Source organism: Diprion similis, chromosome 10 (assembly GCF_021155765.1).
Source record: "Diprion similis isolate iyDipSimi1 chromosome 10, iyDipSimi1.1, whole genome shotgun sequence".
In the NCBI taxonomy this organism is placed as follows: Eukaryota; Metazoa; Arthropoda; class Insecta; order Hymenoptera; family Diprionidae; genus Diprion; species Diprion similis.
This window is the reverse complement of record NC_060114.1, coordinates 18,252,852-18,270,685: the sequence shown is the minus strand read 5'-3', so window position 1 is coordinate 18,270,685 and position 17,834 is coordinate 18,252,852. Positions and strand designations below refer to the sequence as shown.

Genomic DNA, 17,834 nt, shown 5'->3' with positions numbered 1-17,834 from the left:
TTGGTTATAATATAACAAGCCATGCACAACGTGTTATTTTGCTGATGATTTGGCGATCAGCTTAGGGTGTTGCTGGTTGTTAGTGCTTAAAAACAACGAGTAAACCATTAGAAGACCGTTTTTGTTTACGACGTTACGTTCCGAACAAACAATGGATTCTTTCAAACCGATAATCATCTCCAGACGTTGACCAGTAGATAATGTGTAGGTATGGTTAGCGAGACGGTACTAAAGAAGAGAAGCATGCAGGCACATACACGCAAGAGGAACACAAGTTGAAACGGTTCTCTCGAACGGTGAAAGAAGAATTTCAATATTTTTCTTTTTCAATTATCAGGTATTATTCTTTACGTCCACCGCCTCCTCGTCGCACCGCCATTCATCTTGCGTAATCCAGTCCACTTCGAATTCAATTTTTTACCAAGCTTTGAAAAAGTTCTTCAACGTCTCTATCCTTTTAACGACCACTGTAAGTGGCGGCAGGTCATTTTTTATTTAAATTCCTCTGAGCTGATTTCGACGAGTATGACGCGTTGTCACTGTGCCTGCAGACGGCTTCCTTGTAGTCATAGAGCAGGTATGGGCATGCTCTAGACGTGTCATGTTCCATCGTCGATAATAATATGATATCAATCATCACGGCACGACTAATCGAAATACGTGCGAAGCATAGCGCGATGCGCAAAGATAATCGCCAATAGCAGTGTCTCATTGTAAGTCTGACACGACGTTGGTTCCGCATCGCAATCATCCAATCCTGCTTAACTTATCAGCTGCGAATGTTACGACAAGTTGGATCAAGGCACCCTTCCAAGGAACAGTTAAACCCGAAACAACAAAAGATGAATGATAGCTAGCGAGAAACCGGATATCTATATGTATTTCCCAACAGGCTCTACGAACCAAGCAAATCGAGTAACTCATCATCAGCTATATCAGTATAGTTACTAACGTAGGTGCAATTATCTGCGAATTGAGTTAATTCGCGGTAGTATTCCGGGAAGTACGAGATGTGAGGAAGACACAGACACAAACACCCATATGTATAACATCACGGTATATGTATAGTGTATCCAGTAGAGTGCGAGGTGTATCAAGAAGTTCGTTTGAGCACGTAGAGACATTAGTCGACATCAAGCACAGTCAACAATTACCAGAAACAAATGACGCCTGTTTGATTCAAGGAGTAACCCAAGATATTGGAAAATGAGAAAAAGTAATGAGCAGAAAAGAAGGAGAGAGAGACTAAAGCAATGGTTATACACGGTATCCAACAATTGACGCGTTTTGAAAAATAAATGATGTGAGCAACAGCAGCGCGATGTGGTTAGTGGTTATCTTCCAACAATACCGCAACTAGCGTTGTTTTATTAAATTCTTCCTCAATTGACAGCTGAGCAAAACCACCAACGTCGCTTCAACGTCTTAAAGTATCTACACGATGTAAAACCGTGTACGGATGCCAAAGGAGGAAATGTCGAGGCATTTTTCAGAAGTAAATAGAATGAAAGGGAAAAAGGGGAAATAAAATACCCCGGAGGAGGAAACCGCAACAATCAGTCGGTGACTGGCATCATCAGGCGCTAAACGGATTGTTAAACGAGTTAGCAGCGAGCTGCTACTAAACCAAAGCAAACGAAAGCAAGTAACTCAAACCGTTGTTGGATAAGGAATTCCGTTCCTTCGTATGTTTGTTCCCTCACCCTTCGCGTCTGGCCGACTCCTCTCTTTCGACGTATTTTTTCTTTTCTTTTTTTTTTGTGTTTTTAAATACCGGTACCTACGCGACAGCAGAAGAAAACTTTTTCAGGGGGTTAAAAAGGACCTAGAGACGGTTTTTTCCCAGGCCCTAGACAAACTCTATCTCCTAAATATCCCTGGCGGTGAGGTATCTTGTTAACATATTACCGACCTCTCCCCACCTCGGTCCTACTCCTCCTACACCTCTCTCAGCTATTATACCAGCAGCTCCTGCAGATATTATTTACGGTCTTCCTTTTAATCTGCATATTTTAGTGGCCCTTGTGTTTACGTTTGAACAAAGATAAACCATTACGCCTTATAGGCATAACGAGCGTGTACATGTGGGCTGGAAGCTGCAAACTCCTGGGACATAGCCTCGACCGACAATGAGCCTGTCCTTTATGCTCTCAGTCAACTTTTTATCTTAACACACAAACACGGGGAGAGAGAGAGAAAGAAAGAGATAGAGATAGAGATAGAGACCTCACTCTACCTATTCTACATCGAGTGCCTCTATGCCTACCTTGCATTATACTATGAACGCCGGTACGCTTCTCATCGTCGTCGTCTTCGTCGCAAGAGCATATGGACGATGGACGATGGACGACGGAACGAGCCTTGGTACTCACGAGAAATCGAGGCGAACACAAACCCGACGATCTCATATAGAAATTGAGACTTGTACGAAGTCACTTTCCTATGTTATAACGTATAACCATAGAGACAGACGGTGAATTCCAGTTGTTCAATTTATCTCTATCTTATATAATATGTGGACTATTATACATCCCGTGCGCACGTTGCACCGCATATGCAGAGATACATACATTCCTTTTATCTCTCGCGCATCATCGGGAGGTATTTTCATTGTGCACTCGGCAAAGAGAACCCGTTCGTTCACGTACAACCGCTTCAAGTCCTCGTCTCACCTCATTACCGGTTTTTTCTTTTCTTCCCAGGGGTCTTTATCATTCTTATTTTTGGTTCCTAATCCAAACGTTACTCTCTTAATCATATGCGCGTCAAGGGTACTCAAAAGTGACATTCCAGTTGCTCTTAAGTTGCGCTTCTCCTCTTGTATGTATGTACCTATACACATCGTACCAATACTCTGGACAAACGAGAATTGAGAGAAAAGAAAAAAACTACTTCAACCCATATTTTCAATAATCACAAGAATATCCATATCCCTAGGTTACTTAAATATTGAAAGGCAATCCAGGAAACGCTGAGCCTTACAACAAAGAAAATTTCATTTATACACCTCCGCGCGGCATAGAAAAAAAAAACCTATAAAACGCTAACACCAGACCCTGGGAAAAGCATCAGCAACAACCGTCGTCGGAGCGGCATGGACCAAGGCAAATATTGACGTTCCATTTTTCCGTCTCCTGGACACCTAATTCGATGAAAAGGGTTAGAAATCGAGAGTGGTTTTCGGTGAGCTTGTACCTAAGGGAGGGAGGGATTGTCGTAGTGTGTGTGTGATCGAGAGAGAGAGAGCGGGATGAGGAAGAGGAAGCATAGGAGGAGTCGCGAATGTTTATCTAGGGGTCGAAATCGAGGAATTTCAAACGATAAGCGGTGATTCATTGTTCACCGACTAGCTGAGCTTATACGCTGCGTCGTCACGAACATGCACACGATTTCTCCGTAGGTTGGTAGGTAGGTAGATAGAGGAAAGGGGAGCTGGTTCAACGTCGTCGCTTGAGGATTCGGACAAGCTAAACGAAATCGCAACCGCGGGTTTAGATTTAGGTTTAGGTTTAGGTTTAGGTTTAGGTTTAGGTTTAGGGTTAGGGTTAGGGTTAGATCATAATCTTCCGGCGAGCCAGCGATGTGGTGTGGCTATGGTAATCGGCGTGGGTAAAATTCAGTGTGCGCGGCCAGGCAACGCCACAAAGACACACAGAGAGTCACGCATAGCCACAGAGTGGCACTTCTTCTCACCACCATGACTATCGCCATGGCCTCAACCATCGCCGTCAGCAAGCGCCATGGCGTCGTAGGAGCAGTGGTTCCACTGGGGCTCGGCGTGTTATGGTCAACACTGTATCACGCCAAGTCCAACGATACTCTCGCCGCCATTGGGTATGGTTGCAGTATACCCAGCCTGTCTCCTCCTCACCTTTAACGGTACTCTGGCCCTACTCGAGCGGCCCTCAACTCCTCGACTAGGCGTCCTGCAGGCTTTCCCGCGTGTCCTGCACAGGACAATTAGGCACGCCGCTGGACCGTCCCGCGATATTTCATGGTACGGTTTCTAGGTTCCGCAGGATACCTACGTGCTGAGCCCATGGATCGGACCGCGCGAAAAAGAGACGATTTGCTAGGACGGTAAAGCTGCACAACAACGCTTTACGTGATGCGCAATTTGTCTAACAATGATAAAAAGAACGTCGGGTAGTTGTTCTTTTTCGTTTGGGATGTATAGAAGTGGTAAGTGACTTGGCCATTTTACATTCTTCCTCGGAAACTCTTGTTACAACATATAGTCATAATAATTCATGTCTCGATTAATTAACTCATGAACACTGCATGCGCAACGGGGACGGAAAAAAAAAGAAAAGAACCATTTTTAACGGTATTCATTTGTTACAGTTAACTATATTATATACATATAGAAGCTTAAATATGCGACGTCAAATTTCAGGTGTTAATTCTGAAGAAGCGATACATGCATCGAATCTCCGGAATATACGAATCTTTGAAATATGAAAATGCGCATAAGGCCATGGAAGCAGGTAACAAGAAGTTGCTACGTCCTTTGTAATACAGTAAGAATAATAGCGACGTAGCAAGAAAGTATGAAAATTTTAAACATCAAGGTAATGTTGTTTGCATAAACATAAATATTTCGCCTCATTTGGCATGAACCTGGAACCTATAACGTACGTGTGTTTTTTAAAATGTTATAATAAATTTTAAATAAGGACAATGCATCCTCGTGCCGGGATGTAGAAAGCAGGGTAGATAGAAGGAGAGTGAAACAACTGTGGAGTGCAACTTCACGCTGCTATACTCGACGGACAGAATGAAAATATAATTCGCCATACTTCTGCTGCTGCCGCTGATGCTGCTGTTGCTGCTACTGTTGTGTGTGGTATAAGGTACCGTGTCTCTTACGGCTTTCGAATTATTTATTGTACTTTTGCAAGATATACCAGAGTTCCCAGGCCACCGTGTACATAATGTACATATAGTATGTATAATAATAATTGTACGGAAATACGAATACGAATCGTTTCGATGTCACCTAAACCACCCTCTAGGCTTTTTCAAGGGGCCAGTGCATCGAAAAATGATGTTTTTGTTTCTGTTTTTGGTTTTGCCGAAAGTGGCATTTTTCCTGCTTATTTTGACGTTTCAATTTTTGAAAAATTCGAACAATTACGGATTTGCCAGCCAAAAACGTGAAAGATTGCGCGTTTTGCGAACTTGACTTTCGTGGAATCCGGGCGCCATATTGATGTGAAAAAACGATGATAAGAAGGCAGGATCAGACAAAAAATCATAGACCAACAGAGGATCGAGGAGGATGCTGTACTGGAAACTTCGTATCACAGTGCAGTTGAACTCTAAATTCCAAAATTCAAAATGGCGTATCGGAATCCGAATTGACTCGATTTGGATGAAATTCGGTATTCGAGGGTTTTTGAGGTTACTGATCATGAATCTGAACTCTAAATTCCAAAATTCAAAATGGCGTACCGGAATCCGAATTGACTCGATTTGGATGAAATTCGGTATTCGAGGGTTTTTGAGGTTACTGATCATGAATCTGTACTCTAAATTCCAAAATTCAAAATGGCGGACCAGAATCCGAAGTGACTCGATTTGGATGAAACTCGGTATTCAAGGGTTTTTGAACTCACTGATCATAAATCTGAACACTAATTTCCAAAATTCAAAATGGCGGACCAAAATCCGAAGTCACTCGATTTGGATGAAACTCGATATTCGTGGGTTTTCGATGTCGCTGATCATGAATGTGAACTCAAAATTCATAATGGTGGATACAATGCGATTGCGTAGGGTGACTTGTTGGATTTTTATCCGCCATCTTGAATTTCGAAAACCTGATTCCAGATTCTTTATCAGCGACCCCAACCACCCCACATCCAAGTCTTATGCAAAACAACAACTGTTAAATTTTTCCCTACCGTGAGCCGGCGGAAAGCTTAAAAATATAGCCTCTACGTGTGATCGGAACTTTGTATAGGTTATATTCAAGATACAGACACACTATTTGGGGACTTTCTAAGGGGATTAAACCTCATCAAATCCCGGCAGTCTACCGGTTGATACACATATAGGCAGTTTTCGGTGAATCTTGCCGCTAAACGCCAAGAGCCAGGCAACTGGTTATACATTTTGCATAAGTAGGAATGCAATATGTAGTTTCGGTTGCCTATCTACCGGCGTCAAGCGGCAAGTTTCACCGAAAACTCCGTGTACCACATACGTGTGATAACGAAGCTGTAAATACATAACATCAAAATGAAAGTAAGACAGAAAATAATATCCACGTTTACAATGTAATAGGTAGGCTGTGTAGGCAAGGAGGTATGAGTATAAAACCGAAACAAAAGTTAGCCGGGCATTAGGCTTCGATCAATCATTTCTATGTATTATAACTACCCGTGTGGGTCGGTCTGTGCGCAGGGCAGCAAAGTCCGTCGACTTTTAACACCTTTTTACCCCATAAACCATATTTTATTTCTTATTTCTCACAGACGGTTTCTTTTCCTTTCTTTTGTTCTTTCGATATAGTTGTATGCCTTACATCGCCAACACGCGTCTCGACAAACTCGTGAGAAAGGATTAAGTTTCACCTGATAGAATTAGCATGATATGATTATTCGAAAAGTCGTGACACGTTGTTTCATCGCTATTTTATTCTAGTTGATAAAATTTTGTGATCTTACTTTTGTTTCCCCTTCTATCTCCGTTAATTTTCATTTTTCAATGAAAAAAATATGTATAGAAATGTATATAAAAAAAAAAAAGGAGACGGAAAAAAAATTTGTCATCTTTTCTTGGGTGGGGGTAAAAAGAAAAATAAAATTTTCGATTGATAGAAGAAACGGAATGCCAAATTTTTATACACGCGAAAATCTTGTTCATAAAGTTAAAAACCGTGGAAAGTCACTGTATAAAAAATTGTAAACAAAGAAAGTCGAAATAGAGAATGACATCTACATTTTTACCCCTTTTTCTTTCCTAATCGTCAAAAATGAAATTATACATCCATTAATTTATATCACGCTGCCGAGCTTAAATCCATTATTGCAAATGATAATCCGATCAAAACTAATGTAAACAAAGCTGTTGCCTATGCGTGATGAACTAATGCATGAATATACCATGAAATAGTCCAAAGCATTCTGTACTCAACAGCAACAACAACAACAACAACAACAACAACAACAACAACAACAGCAGCAACAGCAGTCTAGACTATATCACACTATACCTATATTTATATGCAGTATAGGCTTTTGCGTTTGGGTAGGTAGTGAATAGTTAAATGAGTTATTTACTACGGCAATACTGCATCGAGTCGTCGACTGCTACAGTCTGCCAGCCTGTCGACTGGGCTGCATGCAGTTCGATTCACGATTGAGTGAGTAAATATTCAATTAATGTAATTAATCGCTCGAGTGCTGTACCGAGGCTGAACAAACGACGACGGGACGAAAATGGGAGGGAGGACTAGGAAAAATCTGGCGAATCGTCGTTCCCCGAATGAAAAACCTATTTGTTCCCGCAGCTCGATGTGTAAACGTTACTATACGCTTACAAATTTTTTTCCTTCTATTTCTCTCTCTCTCTCTCTCTCTCTCTCTCTCTCTCTCTCTCTCCGTTTCGCCTCTACAGAAACATTTTTCTCTTTTTTCACTTTTTTTTTTTTTTTCCTTTCCTCGCTAAATTTTCCAATCTTCGCGCGAAGCGAAAAACCTGGGATGCTGATATTTTTTTCATTTTATTTTTTTATTCTTCTTCTTCTCCTTGCACCCACATCTGATAACAACCAACTCTCTTGGCTCAGCGTTTATAAATTTGATATTATACCCTTTTTTCCCCTCTACTTATTATTCACTTTACTACCTCATATTCGTTAACATATATATATATATATATATATATATATATATATATATATATGTTCCGAATGCTTTTTGTGTAATTAATTTTTCCCCTCTATGCTGTTATTTTCTACAATAATATTAACGTCTGAGGAAAATCAACTTGGAATTGGGATAGAATATTCTTGTGAATATTGATCTCTCTCTCTCTTTCTCTCTCTCTCTCTCTGTCAGAGATATTTGGATTATTGCACAGGCTCGATATCCATATTCGTGTAAGCTCAAAGTAGTATACCAAAGTATATTCCAATAACGGAGGAAAATTGCTAGTTTCAAACAATCGTTTATTTTCGAATTTTATAAGAAACTCGCGTTTCGACGAATCTTATATTTCATGTGTATAAGGTACAAGGATAAGCCGCGGTTCAAATGTATATATGAATATACACGTAAGATAAGGAATACGCTTCTGCTTCTTCGTCCTCGGACAAATATAGATCGATGTTAAGTATTATGTGGGCGTAACTTAGTCGAGGGTAAAACCGTCCACGTAGACATAACTCTTACACGCATACAAGTATATATATGTATATCCGTTCATTCATCCGTCGAAGAAATTTGTATTTAATTTTCAATAGCCTACATATCATATATATATATATATATGTACTGACGCAGGTTATACATCGTACGTATTACATGGCAGTCGTTGGATGAAAAAAAATTTTCGATATCACACAGTATCGAGGCACATTGAAAGCGGAGCTTTGATAAGTTGTACAGGAAATGAGAGAAAATAAGATGGATGAAGAGATTAGATGCATGCATATATATATATCTATATATATGTACTGTATATTATACTATAATGCCTGGTAATAAGCTGTATGAAGTAGAAGATGATTGAAATTCGGTACTAAAAAAGAAGCGAAAGGAAATGACAAAGAAAAGAAAAAAAAAAAAAAAAAAATTTAAAGGATGAGGAGGAAGAAGAGAGTTAAAAACATAAAATAAAAACGACAACTCACTTTCTTGAGATGGCCATCGCTAGTGCCGACAAAGACAACGGTGTAATCGCCGGTCGATGTTGCAGCAACGGCAGTAAGATGCTCCTCGAAAGCAAGGACCGGTAAAGCAGCTATAGGATCCTGGCCTCCGAGAGGCGTGTTGACATCAAGACCGCAAAAGTCTTCAGCGATAGTCTGCAGTTTCTGTAACAGAAAGAAAAAAAAAATAAAAATTTGAGAACAAAATTTAATTTTCATTCACTGACCATAACGTGTTCTGCAGTACGAAAAATAATTCTACAATTAAACCGTTAAAACCGGAATAGAAAACTTATACAGTTTTGAATTTGATTGATTGGATCGTTAACAACAATCCCGGTACGTACGACACACATTGTTACGTATTACAGACGTGCAATACGATCAATTACCTCGCGGATAACAATCAGAAGTTTCGGATCGGTTTTCAATCGAGTTTCCAACCAGACACACACAATTGTATCGTATCTTAGGTATTATAAATGCGCAAACAGCGAGTGTCAAGTTGGGGTTCCATAAGACTGTATTATTATGGGTGTAGAATAGAGGCGAGTGAAGACAAACGGGTCGGTATAATACATACATGAATATACTGGACGTGCGTTCTATAACTGCGTATATTGCATGCGTGTATGTACTCTATATATATATATATATATATATATAATAGAGATAGGTATGTGTCCACAAAGAGAGTGGCACCGCGACCGGCATAAGACAAACAGAACGAGGATCAATACGTAATTAAATGCCGAGATCAAAGGGCGGCCATTTTCCGTTACGCCTGCACTCGGCATTTAACCGTCGGAGAGAAAGAGGAGAGAAAAATAGAAAAAAAAAAAAAAATATTAAATTAAACCCGTAAATTTTTCAACGAAATCGTTTCAAATATTCATATAATTTGAACACAGGTTGTGCGCGCGGTAAAGAGGACTTTTTACTAACGCCAAATTTTCATGATATTGTCCAATTTCACTGAATAATAATAATAATAATAATAATGATAATACTTAATATTGTTCGTAAATTAATATTCACGCGCGAAATTATGCATTATATTGAAATACAGTACCAATATCAAAAAATTTTTGTAGGTGGGTAGTTATTTTTTTCGATGATTTGAAGAGATCAGAAATAATTGATATCAATTTTTTTTTTTTTTTTTTTTTTTTTTTTAATTTTCTTGAAATTCGATTTTTGGCATGGATTGAAAATTCGGTTATTTCTGTATTATTTTTTTATATTTTTCCTGGATTGTACACTTCGTAGATCGTTAAAATCTGGGCGCGATATAATATGTCAGGGGTGTTGTAGACGGTTGATGAGGAGAAAAACCGAAGGATGTGGATATAACCGTGCGGGGTAGTAAATCCGGTAATAGTCGATACCATGCAGGATATATTATGTACATACATATTGATTTTGTAATAAAACACAGAAGTAATAAAAGCGAAAGAGGAAAGTTGAAGAGAGTGGAAAAGAATTTAGGGTAAAGAAAAGTATCGTTCTTCTAATATGGATGTCGATGTCGATGTCGATGTTGTTGCTCTCTCTACGACGATGAAAAGGAATCGTCGATTCCGCCAGAAATTGTAATATAATGAAGCGGCTGGTAACGAGTGGCACTTTATTCTGCTCGATACTCATTACTATGTACTTCCGTACTTCCGTATTTCGCAGTTCAGCGTTAATTGGAATAGCGGAGTAATCCCGGTTTATAGAAAAATGAAACATCGCGTCAGGTGGATCGACACATTCCGAAAATATCTAGACAACTTATTTTTGTATCACCTTCTTCAGTGAAATAAAGTGAAATGACGATAAGATGCGTGAATCATTGGATTGATCGGACAAATTTATACATTAGAAAAGAAACGAATGTTCTCGTTTTTACACTGCAGGTTCTAATTTTATAAAAAAAAGTAAAATACTAATATCCAATTCGAAATTCGAATTGCATATTCAGATTTGTGATTAACGATTTAAACGCCCTCAGGTACCATGTTACGTGAAAATGAGACGATTTTTTCAAATTTTGAACCACTGTAATCGATCGATAGTCTGTCCTTGGATTCGTTATCGGTGACGCAAAAAACCTCCGCCTACTAATTTCTACGATAATCCGATTATTTATTTTTTTTTTTTTTGTAATGTCCTGGTTTCGCCATTTTGGATTTTGCTAATCTGACCTCAGACTCGTAATCAGCGACCCAATAAACCTTTGAGTACCAATTTTCATGAAAATCCAAATGTTTTTAGGTTTTTTTCATCCTATCGAATACGCCGAATTTGAATTTTGTAAATCTGACTTTAGATTCGCGATGAGCGACACAAAAAAAAAACTTACGATAGCAATTTTCATTCGAATCAAGCCATCCATTCTCAAGATATAACATTATTTATTTTCTTTTTTGCTATTCAAAAAATTCAAAAAGCACTGAACCGATCAAAGCCGAAACGTAATCAATTCTAATTTTGGAAAAACCGCATCGATTGAGACTAAAATTATCGTTGAACAAAAAATTGATCACATACATACATACATACACACACACAACACATGCGTCCATTTGAAAATGATTGGAGGTGATCTCGAAACTTCAAAACGTGTAGATCTATCGAAAATTCAACTTTTCATTTTCGGAGTGATTAGAGTAACTTCTTTTTTTTCTCCGAAAACAGAGAAACGGGATGTTCAAAAACAATCGAAGCATGTCGTTGGAAACTGCGAATGAACGTTCTTTCTCGAAGTGTTATCAAAACAGAAACTGCATCCTCAACGTGGGCGACCGGCGTAATCAACTGGATTGGTGATGTCGTCCTACATCCCCGCTGGGCATGGGACGAATGATTGTTAATATATAATCATGAGTTTCGCATTTGTACGTTTTTCTCGTTTATACGTTGAATTTTCTTGGTCCTAGCATCAGTTTCTGCCAATAAACCATGCGAAAATATTTTTCACTCAAAAATCGTGTGAATATTTTGCGAATGTGACTGTCACAAAGACTTCATATTTTGCTTATAAGAATTGTGAAAGTAATATCAGACAAGAAAAAAAAACATTAGTTTGATAATAAACTTTTGTTATAAAAGTTTATCTTCACGTTTGAATCACACTCTAACCTCAAAATCGATTGTTTCTGTTATCAATTTGTCGTTAAATAATCAAGAAAACAATCGACTCAGATCGGATCAGCTTCCGGAATAAGATGCAAACGGTCCTAATGTGAGCGTGCGTGTCAAACGATCAATTGTCAACTTTTAGCCATAGAGAAATGGCGCCAGATTTAAAAATATATACTTGCATTCGAATTCGCGAATACTCGAAGATTTACGTTCGTTACATCACTATTGTGCGTTATTACCGCTGACTTTTTAGTCGAAACTTTCGATTTGATGTTCGACTTGCATACCGCTAGATGGAGCGCGCGTTTCGAAGTTTCGTGAACTTGTCTACCGCTGGATGGCGTTACTTGACATACATTTCCATTCCTGTCCCAAACACGTTCCGGCAAGTTCAGATCAGCGCCTCACGTATACAAACGCGGCAGTAAAATGCTGTAATTAATAATATGAATCGATTTCGCTATGAGTGAATACAAATAATATGATCAGATGATACCTAAAAAACCGCTAAAAATCGTACATTTTTTATGTTCTAATTATAATAAGGTTAGGATTCGAGTATCTAGGTATTTCACTTTGGAGTTATCCTTCTCAGTTATACGTCAGTATGTCGCCATAACCCTTCACAACTAAAATTCCCCTGTGTGTGCAAAATTTGCGAGATTTGCGGTCTTGTGGTCGGCTTATTTGATATGCGTAGTCCTCTGAGCCTCGACAATGATGACAAGGGCAGCGCCTAATTATTATCTTAAATACAATCTAGCGCGGGTGATGACAACGAGCTGTGGATCTAGCTGACTATTAAGTCGGGGATAATATGTGAGAACTGAAATAAACTCTCGGAACAGAATGTGAACAAAACGCTTTCACATATAATGCATATTGGCGACAGCAAAACAGGACGTATATATATATATATATATAATAATGTTATCTGGAATTGAAGGAAAAAAAGGAGGACACAATAAAAAAGAGACTAAAAGTAAGAGGCGGGAGAGAAAAACAGTTGCTGATACGGGGAGAAGAAAGTCGGATAGGAAAATGCCGGATGTACGAGGTCTGATTGTGCAGCAACGATTCACGTGAGTCACGACCATATTATTATCATCGTGTACTACACCAACTGCGAACAGTGCTGCAGTGGTGATAAACGCCAACCTGAATTGAACTCGGCGATTTGTCTCTTATTTTAATCCAGCATTCGTCACCGCGCCAAAGTGATAATACGGATGTCATGAATGCGTGCGGTGAAGCACATAGGAGGTCAATGGACAGGATGGAAATCATGTTCCAGACCTTTGTTCTTCGACACTCTCTCTCTCTCTCTCTTTGTCTCTCTTCGCAGGATAAACAGCCAAAAAAAAAAAAAATAATGTACAAGTGAATTAGGGTTCGTCCAACGTCAGGGCTAATGAATAGTTCGAAATTCGAATAGGTAAGTCGTTGCGTTGTACCATCGCGTCTGCAATCTTGTCACGCTGGAGAATAATGGGATAAAAATAAGTAGTGAAATAAAAGAGCGGTAGTGAGATTTACGGTGTGTTCTACACATCGAGAGGTAAGCGGCACCGATTGGAACGCCATGGATGTGATCCGATAATGAGTGAAGAACAATAACTGTTGTGTGGACCGTAGGATTTACGGAAAGCTTCGTGGTGAGGTTACAGTCACGCACGTGTGTTTGCTCTCGAAGAATACGGTGTGTGGTTGTGGGCTAGGTGTATGGAATGGGCGCGGTTCTTACCCAGTCTACAATTTCGGATGAATGGATACGCGACGTTCCTGGGTTCAAGTCCATCGTTGAGAAAAGAGGGGGGGTGGTGGTGGAGAGGAGAAGAGAAGGAAGGGGATCCCCTTCCAGTTCCTCGGTCGAAGGGCGCCTGGATGAGAACCAGACACGAAAACCATGCCGGATGGTAACGCAGGCCTCGACCAGTCCATGCGATACGGAACGACTAGGCTTGCTGCTTCACAAGCTCGAATGTACGTACTTGAGAACGGAATGCGCGAGCAGTGACCCACTGTTTGGATTTCAACGCTCGTGTTCCCCTCCGTGAATAGAGAAAGAGAAGAGTCCAATGGATTTTTTTTTTTTTTTTTTTTTTTTTTTTTTTCTTTATAGATAATTCGTACTAATTGTGGATGAAATAGGTGAGGATAACTTTTTGGATGAGCATGAAATAGAGATTGTTGAATGAGTTACATGGGTTATATGATATTGAGAATGGAATGTATTGGATTCCACATTTCATGGATATGATGAGTAAAATCTTCCGATGACTACTTACATGGAAGGAAACGACAGAAAGGTGGAAGCCTCTCGTAATGGAATAGACGATGTTCAATATGACTTTTGACGATCATTTTGAGCCAGTGAAATAGTCGGAACCAATTCGCAGTCTCCGCACCGTTTAAATTTCAGTATAGAAGTATACCGTCTTCGATTGGAAGGAATCAGGTCCGGACGAGGGAAAACGGAACGTAACGATAACCGGACAATCTGCCATTGAGCTTTTTGACGATCATTTTTAACGTCGTCCGAGAAGAAGGAGGAGGAGGAGGAGGAGGAGGAGGACGAGGCCCGTTGGGATCCCTATAGGCGTATTACTACCCGGTAGTATCGATTATCGAAATTGGTATTGAAAGGGATTAGAGTCGCTCCTCCAAGATGGCGGACCGGATGATCCCCGGGGTCTGGGCTGCGCTGGGAAGCTACGAACTCCGAAATGAGATATTCGAATCCGAGAGGGGTATTGTTCGGAACGTCGACTGGGACTGCGAGCGGGTACCAAGTGGCAGGTAATGATGGGCTCCACGATTCTCAGCAGCGCAACCGAAAACCAGAAATCGTGAATTTTAATTGGTCATCTTGTTAGCAGGGGAAAAATCGAACGAGTAGGATCGAGAGGATAAAGTTCTTAACCTCATCTAACGATATACACATATCTCGAGTGGTGTAACGTGAAAGGTTCGATCACAATACCACGTGACTAATTCTTCCTTTAGGATTTCAGTAATTATCTTCATTCTTACATTATGTGCACCGCCTAGTTAGTGATCAACTCAAAATAATGATAATAATATAAATACTAACACCATCATTTAAGCTGACTGGAATTTCTTACCACATAAAACACACATACATACATAGGTTATCGTCTTTCTCGAAGGGATATTTTCGGTGAACTATGCCTACAACAACCAACCCAGAGTTTGGAAACTATTTAGAGCATCAGGTGATATATGTGCGTTATCGGCGTTTCGCGGGTGGGTCACGTAAAATTTTAAGGTTCCTTTTCAAGCCTCCCCCCCCCCCCCCCCTCCTTATACCGGGTCATATATAGCCGGTCTCCCATATTTCTCTCTCTCCCTGCAGTTTCGAATCTCTTCTGGTTGCTCTCTCCCGTATACATATAGGATGATCCAGCGCGATACGCGAAACGTTTGTCAAAGTCTCCGGTAGTCGTTGAATTCTAAACCCTCCTCCGCGACGTATCCTCTCCTCAACCAGGATACTCTAGTTGACGTGATTCGTCCAAGTCCTGAGATCCAATCTATTACCTTTTTCCGGTACTTTGTACCCTCTCCCGCCCGCCCTCCTTCGCTCCTTCGGTAGATTCCCTTTTGGCTTATCTTACTTGGAAGCTTTGGTTATAAGGTCTTCCAAGGCGACTCCCCTACGCGCTTTTCCACCTCGCGAGCTTGCTCGTCGTTTTCTCCCCCCGCCCTCCTTCACACAAGAAAAGCTCGTAATATATTCTTTTAATCAGTAAGCTTGATTCGAATAGCGCATATATAGTCGAATATCTCTCTCCGCGCCTCCGGAAACACACCCTAATTTACAGTTGGTATATAAATTCTCATTCCGTTGAGACTGTAATTTACGATCTTATTATTATTTGAAATTGAGTATCAAGTATACGTATGTATTAACAGCAACGGGCAAGAAAACGAGTTTATATATATATACCGTTCCGTCAACTTTGTTATTCCAAGCGATTCCTTAATATATGTATAATAGCATATCTAAATAACAACCGATCTGTTCATCACCTATTTATCCGTGTGTAAAAACTAGATGTGCAATATAGACAAAGGATGGAATTGAGCTGTTAAGAAAGCGTGAAACAGTAGCAGTAAGTAAGAAACGATTTCCGTTACAATTATTTTTACCTAATATAGGAAATGCAAAGCGTTGTCACAAGTTGTCGTAATGTTCCAGATGAAGAATCGCCATGAAAAATTCATCGCGCGACACTTTGACAAAAGAAAAAGAAAGAAAGAAAGAACGAATCAAAGAAGCCAAGAGTAAATGTGTAAAAGAAAGTACGTATTGAATACTCTAATTCGAAAATCGAGCATATATTATATAGAATATAGTAGAAAATATCATCAGCGAGCAAACAGAGAGTCGTACGGTTGTAATAGCTTCAATTTTAAACTGTTCCTAATTCCCGGAGAAAGCAAGCAGCTCACTCACTCAAAACGGTTGGGAGGGTGTTGGTGATGGTGATGGGACAGCAGAATACCAATCATGGCATTACACTCTCTGTCCCAAAAAGTGTATAAACTCCGACTAAGCATCGAGGATAAAAAAGTATATTTTGGCATGGAATATTGCCAGAGAAAGTAAACGCATGTATACGTATATGTAAGTGGAAAAGTGAAGAGAAAAGAATTGACAAAAAAAAAAGGAAAAAAAAACACCCAGAGAAACGACTAATTTTATCAAGCGACTGATTTGCAATCACTGCATTTAAAATTACGGAAATAGGCGTTGATCCCGCGTTTACGATAAGAAGCATATCATCACAGGGTGAGAATTCATTAATTTCTGTCTCCCCCTTGAAGCCTCGAGTCTGAAGTTGTGTATTTCCTAAGGGTGAATGAATGTCGTTACGAAATAACCGTTTTCTGCATTAAAGCCAGCCAATGATAATTACGGGCGTTTGGTGGGAAACAAAGGAGGAACTGCCCAGTTGGGGTATAATTTTTGGTGAATCTAGGGTGTCGGTTCTCGACCCAAAAGTGGCCGGTTAGAGGACCAGAATCGGTGTGTTCCAGGGTCCATTGCGAAATAGTTTTACGAGTATGGAGTAAAGGTACAGGCCAAAAGGGGGCTGACGGATCTCTCTCTCTCTCTCTCTCTCTCTCTCTCTCTCTCTCATTCCTCCTGGGCCACAGGCGTAAATCGGTGGAGTATGACGGGGGTGTGCCTCTCTTTCAAGGAGCGTTGGCGGCGGCGGCAACCGGCCGAGTCCCGCGCCTGCCTCGCTCAACAACCCACTATTGATTTGCGCCAGGGCGCAGGCCGAGAGATCCTGTGCTCTGAGTTAGTGGTGGTGATGGCTGTGGTGGTGGTGGTGGTAGGTCTGTGAGGGGTGTGTGGCACAGGGTTTAGAGAAAAGGAGAGGAGAGAAGCGGCGTTGCCGATGGGGCGGGAGGGAGAGAGAGAGCGGCTAAGCCATGGCCTGGTACACGACTACAACAACATGATTCCGCACACCGTCGTCTGCTTACCACCCTCCTCGACCGGCGACGGCGACGGCGGCGGCGGTGGAGGGCGAGGGCAGGGTACGAGAGCCACGAGGCTCGAACTTAGTAGGGGAAGGTTAACTGCGCCCTGACAACCCCTCGTCGCCGCTTCCCCACGACGACGGTACGTACAACCGTTGCCAAACGTGATCCCGAAACTACTGACTGAAATAACAAGTCAGGGGGTTGGGGGAGCGGCTGCTGGCAGGTACATCAAATTACAGATAGACAGACTCCGGACCCGTTGACCTTACATGCGCCCCCCCCCCCCCCCCCCCCCCCCCGATCCCGG

General features: G+C 40.7%; 1 protein-coding gene across 3 annotated transcripts in view; it reads right to left on the bottom strand.

Moving 5' to 3' along the window:
* Positions 1–17,834, bottom strand: part of LOC124410761 (plexin-A4) — a 68,280-nt gene that overhangs the window by 7,850 nt on the left and 42,596 nt on the right. For all 3 annotated transcript variants that reach the window (XM_046889365.1, XM_046889367.1, XM_046889366.1), the window contains exon 3: positions 8,861–9,043. In XM_046889365.1, coding sequence (XP_046745321.1) covers positions 8,861–9,043 — 183 coding nt within the window. The remainder of the gene's footprint in view (positions 1–8,860; positions 9,044–17,834) is intronic.